Source organism: Procambarus clarkii, chromosome 61 (genome assembly GCF_040958095.1).
Source record: "Procambarus clarkii isolate CNS0578487 chromosome 61, FALCON_Pclarkii_2.0, whole genome shotgun sequence".
Taxonomy (NCBI): Eukaryota; Metazoa; Arthropoda; class Malacostraca; order Decapoda; family Cambaridae; genus Procambarus; species Procambarus clarkii.
Window position 1 is genome coordinate 14817273 of NC_091210.1, and position 13401 is coordinate 14830673.

General features: G+C 43.9%; 1 protein-coding gene across 1 annotated transcript in view; it reads left to right on the top strand.

Annotated features, from left to right (window-relative positions):
• Positions 1 to 415: 415 nt before the first annotated feature.
• LOC138354084 (uncharacterized) overlaps positions 416 to 13401 on the top strand; it is a 45942-nt gene continuing 32956 nt past the window's right edge. Inside the window, exon 1 of the mRNA XM_069307871.1 lies at positions 416 to 729. Coding sequence (XP_069163972.1) covers positions 669 to 729 — 61 coding nt within the window. The 5' untranslated portion in view covers positions 416 to 668. The remainder of the gene's footprint in view (positions 730 to 13401) is intronic.

Below are 13401 nucleotides of genomic sequence, written 5' to 3' on the forward strand. Positions count from 1 at the left end.
AAATGATAAAGCTACCCTTTTCTCTATGTATGAGGTCAATTTTTTTTTATTGGAGTTAAAATTAACGTAGATATATGACCGAACCTAACCAACCCTACCTAACCTAACCTAACCTATATTTATAGGTAAGGATAGGTTAGGTAGCCAAAAAAAGCTAGGTTAGGTTAGGTTAGGTAGGTTAGGTAGACGAAAAAACATTAATTCATGAAAACTTGGCTTATTAGGCAAATCGGGTCTTGAATAGTAGGCTGAGAAGTGCGTTCTGGCTATTAGGTACGACATATATATATATATATATATATATATATATATATATATATATATATATATATATATATATATATATATATACATGGGGCAGCCTACGTGGGTGTGGAGGATATGCTCTGCCTCCTACCCTCAGTGTGCGTGTCACTGTCGAGGAGAGCGGGTGTGTGCGTCCCGCGCTCTCCCTACCTCTCGTACACAACGACTACTCACTTTTATCACAAACTTCCCGTAACTTAGTTAATTATCATATCTAATAAATCCCCCAACATAACCATGCTGACTTAGCTAATTGTCTCCTGATAGTTTAAATAGATTTGTGTTCGCAATTAGTCATTTGAAGAGATGGTGAAGACTTCTTGACATTCATATAAGTTATAGTGAACAAGGATGGTGTTTATATGTGTTATAGTGAACTAATTCGTGGGCCTCACTGCACCTGTTCTTCCTGCCTGGCTTGGGGTAAGTGTTCACTCACTATAAGGCCCTATATGTTACTCATTTATCACATATATAATTAAATATAATCCGAACACACACACACACACACACACATATATATATATATATATATATATATATATATATATATATATATATATATATATATATATATATATATATATATATATATATATATATATATATATCAGTGGGAGTTGAGCCTGCTCCTCCCCCCCCCCAAAGTCAAGCAGACTTTGTTTGCGTAAGATGATTGGATAGCTGACCAGTATGCCAATCCGCCTCGGGCCTGGCTAAGTGGCTCTGAGGAGGATTGGCCAATCCCGTCGTCTAGGATTGGGTATTTAACTCGTTTAGGATCGCGTTATCATGTCTCGTTTAGGATTAGCAAATCACGACGTTTAGGATTCAGTGTAACCCGCGTCGTTCAAGATTGGGTAATCATGCCATTAAGGATTGGATAATCAGTTTCATTGCTCTTTGGCTCTATGATTGGTACAATTAATAGTATAATCACACATTGTATATTAAATATATATATATATATATATATATATATATATATATATATATATATATATATATATATATATATATATATATATATATATATAATATTAACGTTTTTACCTCAATTACAATAATCTGAATTACTATAATTTTGTTGTAATTATTATAAATTGATATTTAAATGCCTTTGGAAAGAAGATAATATTGATAATTATTCCAAATTTTTTTACTAATTTACAAATTTTTTGTAAATAAAAAAAAAGTTGAATTTTTTTTTAGGTTAGTTATTCATTGAGGAAGAACTAGGCTTAACCTTACTCACATTACTCACAACAGTAACTCACAATACTCACTCACAATCACTCACAATCACTCACAATCTCACAATCACTCACAATCAAAGTTTATAGACTGGCGCAGTGGTAGCTCTCTCGCTCTGTCTCGCGAGCGATTTCGCTCAGGTTCGCAAGCACTCAATCCTCCCAAGCCTAATGAGGATTAACTGGGTACCAATCCTTAACTATTCTCCCCCTGTTTACCTAGACGTAATTTAATATCTGGTTGTAAACAAATTGAGGGGTTGTGTTCCAGGGGGGGCCAGCAGCGGTCAAGGGGGGCCAGCAGCGGTCAAGGGGGGCCAGCAGCGGTCAAGGGGGGGCCAGAAGCGGTCCAGGGGGCCCAGCAGCGGCAAAGGGGGGCCAGCAGCGGCCAAGGAGGGCCAGCAGCGGCCAAGGAGGGCCAGCAGCGGTCAAGGGGGGGCCAGAAGCGGTCAAGGGGGGCTAGCAGCGGTCCAGGGGGCCCAGCAGCGGTCCAGGGGGCCCAGCAGCGGCCAAGGGAAGGCCAGCAGCGGCCAAGGGGGCCCAGCAGCGGCAAAGAGAGGACCAGCAGCGGCAAAGTGGGGCCAGCAGTGGCCAAGGGAGGGCCAGCAGCGGCCAAGTGGGGCCAGCAGCGGCCAAGGAGGGCCAGCAGCTGTCAAAGGGTGGCCAGCAGCCTAGTCATGGCAGGATTTCCACTGTGTGTATAGTGGAAGTTATTGTTCTGATGTTCGACTCTGTCAACCTGTAGATACTGTCTTTGTTCATCGTGTTCTTGGGAGAACATCTCTCCCTCTGTGTCTGTCTGTCTCTCTCAGTCTGTCTGTTTTCTGTCTCTGTTTTCTGTCTCTGCCTCTGTTTTCTGACTCTGTCTCTCTGTTTTCTGACTCTGTCTCTCTGTTTTCTGTCTCTGCCTCTCTGTTTTCTGTCTCTCTGTCTCCATCTCTCTCTCTCTCCCTCTCTGTCTCTCTCTCTATGTCTCTCTGTCTTTTGACTCCCCGTTAGACAAGACAGTTACAAGCATCTCTGAGAAATATTGGAGCTGTGCCACGCCCGGCTTCTCTCTATCGGACTAAAACTGCCCGAATCCCTTAATTTGGTATTCAAATATAGATATGAAAAGTCGGATGGGTTCACGAACCTCTGGACCAAGCGAGGTGAAACTTGGGCCCGATAGCTTGAGCCCAACCTTTCGAACCATAGCTGGACGAGTCTGTCTGTCAAAGTCGATCACTGTACTAATGTTTTACATTTTAGTATTTGGTACTTCGTAAAAATTACAACGTTTTAGGCCTAAACAGAAACGTAAGAAATGCAATGTATTACCTGAGAGGACGTGAAATAGGTCTAACTACCCAACCACCTCTAACTACACAGGTAACTATGTGCTTGAAGCGGTCATTAGCCAATATAAGACAAACTTCTACTTTACTAGGTGATAAGTCTATAGTCTAATCTTTAAAAATCACTAAAGTTCTAGTCACTCGTAGGCCCAACCACTTGGGGCTGGACGGTAGAGCGACGGTCTCGCTTCATGCAGGTCGGCGTTCAATCCCCGCGACCGTCCACAAGTGGTTGGGGCACCATTTCTTTCCCTCCGTCCCATCCCAAATCCTTATCCTGACCCCTTCCCAGTGCTATATAGTCGTAATGGCTTGGCGCTTTCCCCCTGATAGTTCCCTTACCTCGTTGGCCTCTTTATAACAGTGGAGAATGATGATTGGTGATGATTGGTGATGATTAGTGATGATTAGTGATGATTAGTGATGATTGGTGACGATTGGTGAACGATTGGTGACGACTAGTGACGATTGGTGACGACTAGTGACGATTGGTGACGATTAGTGACGATTGGTGGTTTATCTTAGCCTTCACAAGACGTTTACTGCTCAGCGCAAGAAGGCCATTAGGAAAGTTACAATACACGAGGCCGGATAAAACACTAATTGGTTTGGAGTTGAGGAATTAGGCCTATATTAACCTCTAGAGAGCTACCAACTCCTGGGGACAGGAAGCCTGTGTGTATAGGCTTATTGAATTCTTTCCTCCCCTCTCCTCCCTTTCCCCTTAGGCTTATTACTGATCCTTGCCAGGAGGCAACCCCCATAACAGTGGTCTAACTCCCCTAGGGTGAACAGGAGTATCAGGGGCAAAGGAAACGTGCCCAATCGGGGATCCTTGAACCCTATTCGATTGTGAGCCGAGGACGTAGCCCACTGCGCCACGGGACTCATATACAGATCTCTAGCTAATATATATATGGATATATTGGAAACTTTAATATAACGAGGCATATATCAAATTAATACGGGATGTATGACTATGTATTAAAATAAGATTCATTTAGGTTCAGGAAGAATACATATACATAGCTACACGAGGGAATTAAATATATCTATATCTATCTCTTTGTCGGTCTGTACTATTTAGGAGGCCAGATGCTCTAGGCTAGCCTCACTCAACGTTTACACATGATCCATGGTGGGCATGGGAGTATCACAGGCCAATCAGGGTCGGCCCAAGTGCCATGCTTCACGAAATATCGGCATCTTAAATATCCCCCCCACCCCCAGCCTGTGATTTCCATCAAGTCGTGAGTTGTGAACACCGTAGATGAGAGAGAGAGAGAGAGAGAGAGAGAGAGAGAGAGAGAGAGAGAGAGAGAGAGAGAGAGAGAGAGAGAGAGAGAGAGAGAGAGAGAGAGAGAGAGGAGGAAGCTGAGAAAAAAGACACAGAATATAAACAAGTTATAACTTTTTCAAATTGAGTTTGCTTTTTTTTTTTTTTGGGGGGGGGGGGGGAAAGTAGCAGTGCTTGGCCAGGTAGCACGGAGCATGTTAGCTTAAGTAACACCAAGTAACCACCAGGTAACACCTCAGCTCAACTGATCCCCCAAAAAAGTAGCGAGAGTACTTAGCGAGCAGAAAGTAACAATTAAGGATAAGAAAGGGGTGACCCAAGCAGCGAGGCTAAGCATTAAGGAACAAAGTAGCAAAAGATGAATTAGAACGTCATCCAGTGACCATGAAACTCAAGGAACATAATTGAACAAAGTCCCTCAAATATTTTTTTCTGATTGATAAAGATTAAGCCATGCATGAGGTGGCATGGGCATGAATAACCCGTATTTTTTTTTCTGTATGTGCCCTGAATATATTTAATTTCTGAGTGCCACTGACTACCCCCCCCAGGGAGGGGGGAGGGGGGATCTGGGAACTAGCAATTTGCATGTAACAACAATATTGATGAATATACAGTAGTCTAAACTGGTAAATTTATATGTATAGGATTTCACTGTGTACATTACCCGGAGTGCAGTTATGGACAACAGTGTCGCTCTCACACATCTGCTTTTGACTGTATCAAAGTAGTGGTAACTGTATTATACATCACAGACTGTATAATACAGTCTGGGATGTATATTTTAGTATTAAAAATTTATTTTAACCTACTGTTACAGCATTTTATGTATGTGGTCATATATATATATATATATATATATATATATATATATATATATATATATGTATATATATATATATATATATATATATATATATATATATATATATATATATATATATATATATATATATAATTATAATAATATATTTTAGAAGCACAATTTTGAATTTACTGAAGAAAAACCCAGATAATAATCTATCATTAACTCTTGACATCAAATTACTGAAATAAAAAGTGCTTTTTTAATGAGATAATTTGCATTGAAATAATTTCAGCATGTTCATTAGTGCATCAATACTGATGAGTTTTAATGAGTCACCTCTCATCATGTCCACTCATCAACATGTCATATACCACTCATACCATGTCATATATAACACTCATCACTTATATATTACAGTTTTGACAGTTATAAACTTATTTTTGATAACCTTTGTTAATTTGGAACAACTTTAACCATTAAACTGCTACATCGTGCACAAAAAAAGTACTTAAAACCTCCCAGAAGGGTTAAACGCATATTGACGATATGAGCAGTGTAGGGGTTATAAGGTCTTGTAGGTAGTTTAATGGGATTTTATCTTATTGTAGGGAGTTTGAAGTCGTTTTGGCGATACTTCAAGAACCTACTCATATATTGGGAGTTCTGGATCATTTATTTTGGTGTTTTGGGTATTGTGTGAGTGAGAGAGAGAGAGAGAGAGAGAGAGAGAGAGAGAGAGAGAGAGAGAGAGAGAGAGAGAGAGAGAGAGAGAGAGAGAGAGAGAGAGAGAGAGAGACAGAGACAGAGAGAGAGAGAGAGAGAGAGACAGAGACAGAGAGAGAGAGAGAGAGAGAGAGAGAGAGAGAGAGACAGAGAGAGAGACAGAGACAGAGACAGAGAGAGAGAGAGAGACAGAGACAGAGAGAGAGAGAGAGAGAGAGAGAGAGAGAGAGAGAGAGAGAGAGACAGAGACAGAGAGAGAGAGAGTGAGAGAGACAGAGAGAGAGAGAGAGAGAGAGAGAGAGAGAGAGAGAGAGAGAGAGAGAGAGAGAGAGAGAGAGAGAGAGAGAGAGAGTAACCATGGCACATCATACAGCACAGTAAAGAGTTAGTGTCCACAAATTCTATCATAGTAGTGTTTACAGCAAGGTGTTCTGCTACAACAGAATAATAGTGTGAATGTTTCCAATATTTATATATTTTGCGTGTGTGTATGTGTGTATGTGTGTGTGTGTGTGTGTGTGTGTGTGTGTGTGTGTGTGTGTGTGTGTGTGTGTGTGTGTGTGTGTATTCACCTAGTTGTGTTTGCGGGGGTGGAGTTTTGCTCTTTCGGTCCGCCTCTCATCTGTCAATCAACTGTTACTAACTAATAATTATTTTTTCCACACACACACACCAGGAAGCAGCCCGTGACAGCTGTCTAACTCCCAGGTACCTATTTACTGCTAGGTAACAGGGGGGCTTCAGGATGAAAGAAACTTTGCCCTCTTGTTTCTGCCTGGTCCGGGAATCGAACCCGGGCCACAGAATAATAATAATAAAAATAATTAAATGAGAAGATCACGGTACACACAACACTTTTTCCTACACATGAACGTACATAACAATACACACATACACACACACACACACACACACACACACACACACACACACACACACACACACACACATACACACACACACATAAACAAACACTCACACGTGAAATTATTGAGTTACGGGCCCATACAACTAATGCCATAGACACCATAAAGCACCATGAATATACACAATGCAATGGTCATTCGCAACATTTGCAATGGTAATGTATTTTGAATAGAGAGAGAGGGGGATGTCAGTATGGGTGGAAATGTATGCAATGGACTCGAACGCGCGTCTATGGACTCTCTTGACACACACACACACACGTATTAGCCACTGAACCAGGATGTGTTAAGCACGGATGTCAATAGAAACTTATTGTGGAGTTATTTAAGGTTTATAAGACACTTGCCTGTCAGAGACTAGGAACATCATTCACTTAAACCAGTGGGTGTGGGCGGGTATCTGTGGGTGTGGGCGGGTATCTGTGGGTGTGGGCGGGTATCTGTGGGTGTGGGCGGGTATCTGTGGGTGTGGGCGGGTATCTGTGGGTGTGGGCGGGTATCTGTGGGTGTGGGCGGGTATCTGTGGGTGTGGGCGGGTGCCTGTGGGTGTGGGCGGGTATCTGTGGGTGTGGGCGGGTACCTGTGGATATGGGCGGGTACTGGGGGCTTCTGACACTGTTGCCGCAGCTCCTGGGGGCTTCTGGCACTGTTGCTGGTGCTCCTGGAGGCTCCTGGGGGCTTCTAGCACTGTTGCTGGTGCTCCTGGGGGCTTCTGGCACTGTTGCTGGTGCTCCTGGGGGCTCCTGGGGGCTCCTGGGGGCTCCTGGGGGCTCCTGGCACTGTTATGATTGAAAACATTGCTAAGATTTCTTAAGAATAATGGCGTCTCAGGTTGGACCCGACTCTCTCTTTCTCTCTACCTGTCTTCCTCTCACCTTGTCTCTCTCACTCCAGCACCTCACAGCACCTCACAGCACCTCACACATTTCACTCATACGTCAGATTTTTTCAAACACACACACACACATTTAGGGGCGCTGGTGGCTGAATGGTCAGCACGCTGTACACGTAATCCTGTGGACCGGGATTCGATTCCCGGCGCCGGCGAGAAACAAAATGGGCTTCTCATCCTGACGCCTCTGTTCACCTGGCAGTAAATAGGTACCTGGGAGTTAGACAGCTGCCACGGGCAGCACACACGTCCTCTGGGGGTCTGTGAGGGTGGGGGGGGGGTCTGAGAAGGGGGGGGGGGGGGGAGTACAGTGGTGCCACTTCCAATCAAATTAGAATGATTGGGGCCAAGGACCAATCAGGAAGTGCTAACAACGCAGCTGCTGGTGATTAAGTATTTAAAGGAACTGCTATTCAAGTCATTCCGGTGAAGAGCCATTTGTCAAGTTTAAAATGCGTTGGCAAACTTAATCTGAGGGAATTTTCAGGGGAAAGCGCCAAGCCATTACGACTATATAGCACTGGGAAGGGGTCAGGATAAGGATTTGGGATGGGACGGAGGGAAAGGAATGGTGCCCCAACCACTTGTGGACGGTCGCGGGGATTGAACGCCGACCTGCATGAAGCGAGACCGTTGCTCTACCGTCCAGCCCAAGTGATTGGACTTGAAGACTTGAGAGGGAAGGATAGCAGCGTAGTTTGCCGACAACTGGCTTGAGGTTATCTTGAGATGTTATCTTGATATGATTTCGGGGCTTTAGTGTCCCCGCGGCCCGGTCCTCGACCAGGCCTCTACCCCCAGGAAGCAGCCCGTGACAGCTGACTAACACCCAGGTACCTATTTTACTGCTAGGTAACAGGGGCATAGGGTGAAAGAAACTCTGCCCATTGTTTCTCGCCGGCGCCTGGGATCGAACCCAGGACCACAGGATCACAAGTCCAGCGTGCTGTCCGCTCGGCCGACCGGCTCCCACATTACACTGTGGAGGATTCAAACAGAAAACTCACAATCTACTCTTTCCTCTAATCTTCTAAATAATTTGTCTTTTTCCTTCAATTTCTAAGTTGAATATGAATCTAAGTCCCTCTAAGTCCCCCTATATGCCCTTCATATACGTGTTTATGGCTGTGTCTAACTTAATTCTATTCTAATCTAAATCTACACCTGGACCGGGAACCTAGACTAGACCGGGAGCCGGTCGGCCGAGCGCTGGACTTGTGATCCTGTGGTCCTGGGTTCGATCCCAGACGCCGGCGAGAAACAATGGGCAGAGTTTCTTTCACCCTATGCCCCTGTCTCCTAGCAGTAAAATAGGTACCTGGGTGTTAGTCAGCTGTCACGGGCTGCTTCCTGGGGGTGGAGGTCTGGTCGAGGACCGGGCCGCGGTGACACTAAGCCCCGAAATCACCTCAAGATAATCTCAAGATGCCTATTTTCAAGATAAAATAACTTTCTTTCATCATTTGTTTCATACACAGCTTCAAGTGTAGATATGATAGAGCCCAATAGGCTCAGGAATCTGTACACCTGTTGAATGACGGTTGAGAGGCGGGACCAAAGAGACAAAGCTCAACCCCCGCAAGCACAACTAGGTGAGCACAAGTAGTCACGAAAAACTCCCTAACACGCTTTGTGCTCTTGATATAAAACTCGACTTTGGACAAACACTCTGTAGTAATCTGGGGAATTATCAACTATTTACACAACCACTTACGAAACCCCTGCATCTTTCTACAATCCCGGCGGCCATAAATACATATATTAAACACTTCATCCGCTTCGAAACTTCACAACCCGAAGTTATAATTGTTATAATAACCAATAATAACCCATCTAAATACCACGCATTAAGCCCAAAACAAATTATCAGCAAGAATAGTGTCGGTAAGGTACAATTCCACAAGGGCCGTGACGAGATTCGAACTTACGTCCGAGGGGGCATGCAGATGCTCTCCGTACTTGCCGAGTACCGACAATCTTGTCCTCAATAAAGAATTATGAACGTAAACATAGATTAACATTCCAACTACCACTGGAAAAATAATGTAGTTCGTTTTAACAACCAATTTACGGAAGAATTATCTGAATTTATTTAATTGTATCGTAGAGCTGGTTAGCTGCATCCTCAGGACCAGGCCAGGGAGAAGGGGGGACACGAACCCTGGAAAATGCTGAAAATTTAATGAGCCACAGAGCCATCAGCATTACTAAAATGTCTGAGCTGTACTTAAAGGCTTGAGGCAGCTCTTAGTGTCTTGTATATCTATATCAATTACTAGTTAAGGCTTTTATAGCCGCAGGAGTCGCAGTCTTTTTCAGGAATTTTCTCTAAAACTTCAACTTTTAACTGTTTTCAGACTTAAGATGTTTTTTTTTCATCTCTTTCTTGTATTATAAACTAATATTATTCCGTCACAAAAATTTTTTGTTCGAAAATTATTTACAATTTGTAGTCTAATATAATTAGCTCATTTTAAGAACTAATTTATTTATGAATTTGAAAATATATAACAATTGCATAATGAATTAACTTGATACAATTTTGACCTCACAATTCGTCATATATAATCCAGTTACAAAACACTCTGTAATATGTATACTATTGAAGTATACATGGAGTATACCTGGAGTATACATGGAGTATATCTAGAGCTTTTAATTGAAAAGCGTTCAAATCCCTCCAGGAATTTTTATTTGTATTCAATCTCTTATACAGAGAATCTGTCCGGCTAATTGACCAATCACGAAGTATATTTCAGGTCCAGGGCTAAGACCTGGTGTGTATACACAGCTGTATCAGTGTATATATATTCTTTGATGTGTATATTTCACTCTGGGGATGTCACACTGTCATTTGGATGGGTGAAAGAGTTACGTCTGATCAGCCTCTGGAGGGTTATTAAGGTCTATCAACCTCTGGAGGGTTATTAAGGTCTATCAACCTCTGGAGGGTTATTAAGGTCTTAGGCCTAAGGCCTAAGGGAGGGTTATTATATATACCTATTACAGGTATAGGTTAAGCAATAATTGTAATTAAAAAGCAATAAGATGCTTATCTTAACATACTAAGAAGGTTAGGTAAGGTCGGTGTTTCCTATGAAGCTTTTCAAGGTAAACTAAAATATTCACAATAAATTAGTATGTCACATATGCACTTATTTAATAAGTCAATATTTACTGTAAGAAAGTGCGAGAACGGGTTAGGTTAGGTCAGGTTAGGTTAGGTCAGGTTAGGTTAGGTTAGGTCAGGTTAGGTTAGGTTAGACCAGGTTAGGTTAGGTTAGGTCAGGTCAGGTTAGGTTAGGTTAGGTCAGGTCAGGTTAGGTTAGGTCAGGTTAGGTTAGGTCAGGTCAGGTCAGGTTAGGTTAGGTCAGGTCAGGTCAGGTTAGGTTAGGTTAGGTTAGGTCAGGTTAGGTTAGGTTAGGTCAGGTTAGGTTAGATTAGGTTAGACCAGGTTAGATCAAGATATTATATCACGTTCTATATTTGCTAGTGTTCTATAAGTATACTTCACATACTTCACATAAGACAATAAAGTATATGTCTAAGACATTTGAGACTGTCCTAGCGAGAGTGATGGTAGCAACCGACAGTCCTAGATAAAGCACAGGACTAGTGTACACTAGCTTAGTTTAATCACTTGGACTGGTCGGGAGAGTGACGTCTTGGCTTCTTGCAAGGTCGGAGTTCGATTCCCGATGGTGTAAGAGGTTGGGCAAAACTTCTTCATTTGCGTCGTTATATCTCAGCTCATTGTTCTCGTATCCCAGCTCCTTGTCCTCATATCCCAGTTCCTTATCCTCATATCCCAGCTCCTTGTCCTCATACCCCAGCTCCTTGTTCTCATATCCCAGCTCCTTGTTCTCATATCCCAGCTCCTTGTCCTCATATCCCAGTTCCTTGTCCTCATATCCCAGCTCCTTGTTCTCATATCCCAGCTCCTTGTCCTCATATCCCAGCTCCTTGTTCTCATATCCCAGCTCCTTGTCCTCATATCCCAGCTCCTTGTCCTCATACCCCAGCTCCTTGTCCTCATACCCCAGCCCCTTGTCCTCATACCCCAGCTCCTTGTCCTCATATCCCAGCTCCTTGTCCTCATACCCCAGCTCCTTGTCCTCATATCCCAGCTCCTTGTCCTCATATCCCAGCTCCTTGTCCTCATATCCCAGCTCCTTGTTCTCATATCCCAGCTCCTTGTTCTCATATCCAAGCTCCTTGTCCTAATATCCCAGCTCCTTGTCCTCATATCCCAGCTCCTTGTCCTCATATCCCAGCTCCTTGTCCTCATATCCCAGCTCCTTGACCTCATACCCCAGCTCCTTGTCCTCATATCCCAGCTCCTTGTCCTCATACCCTAGCTCCTTGTCCTCATACCCCAGCTCCTAGTCCTCATATCCTAGCTCCTTGTCCTCATATCCCAGCTCCTTGTCCTCATATCCCAGCTCCTTGTCCTCATATCCCAGCTCCTTGACCTCATACCCCAGCTCCTTGTCCTCATACCCCAGCTCCTTGTCCTCATATCCCACCTCCTTGTCCTCATATCCCAGCTCCTTGACCTCATACACCAGCTCCTTGTCCTCATACCCCAGCTCCTTGTCCTCATACCCCACCTCCTTGTCCTCATACCCCAGCTCCTTGTCCTCATACCCCAGCTCCTTGTCCTCATATCCCAGCTTCTTGTCCTCATACCCCTCCCATACTGGCTTGAGCACTTCCGCCTGCCAATTTCGCCAGATAATTAAGTAATTATCAATCTTGTCAATTATTCTCTATTCCTTTCACCTTTTCTTACAAGATTCCACAGGATCTCATTAACCGGAGCTGTCAAGAACGGTCCGGGTTTAGAACCATTTAACAAGAAGTTTTGGAAACTTGTTAATTTAAGGCTGTTAGAGTTGAAAATATATATACACAAACCGGCAACCCAAGCTGCTCGCTGATTGGTTGATAGGAAAAGTTTCCGTGGTGACATGTTTCCCTGACAGAGTGACATATGTGCCAAAATATTTTATTTCCTCTATTGGAGTTCTTTTTGGCACTTTTTATAGTTTTTCTTAATGTCACTTTGACTTTAAATGAATTTGGGTTTATTAACTGTAAAAAAAAAGTGAGATGGGTCCATCTAGTTGGAGTGGACGGTACAGTGACGGATTTGCTTCTTGCTGGTCGGCGTTCGATCCCCGTCTCCCACACACAGGTGTGTAAAGATCTCCAAACAACCCCCTCCCCACAGGTGTGTACTGTACAGATCTCCAAACACCCCCTCCCCACAGGTATGTACAGATCTCGCATCCCCCCACAGGTGTGTACAGATCTCCAAACACCCCCCACAGGTGTGTACAGATCTCCAAACAGTCCCCCACAGGTGTGTACAGATCTCCAACCCCTCCACAGGTGTGTACAGATCTCCAAACATCCCCCCACAGGTGTGTACAGATCTCCAACCCCTCCACAGGTGTGTACAGATCTCCAAACATCCCCCCCACAGGTGTGTACAGATCTCCAAACACCCCCCACACAGGTGTGTACAGATCTCCAAATATCCCCCCCCACAGATGTGTACAGATCTCCAAACATCCCCCCACACAGGTGTGTACAGATCTCCAAACATCCCCCCACAGGTGTGTACAGATCTCCAAACACCCCCCACACAGGTGTGTACAGATCTCCAAATATCCCCCCCCACAGGTGTGTACAGATCTCCAAACATCCCCCCACAGGTGTGTACAGATCTCCAAACATCCCCCCCACAGGTGTGTACAGATCTCCAAACATCCCCCCACAGGTGTGTACAGATCTCCAAACATCCCCCCACAGGTGTGTACAGATCTCCAAACATCCCCCCACAGGTGTGTACAG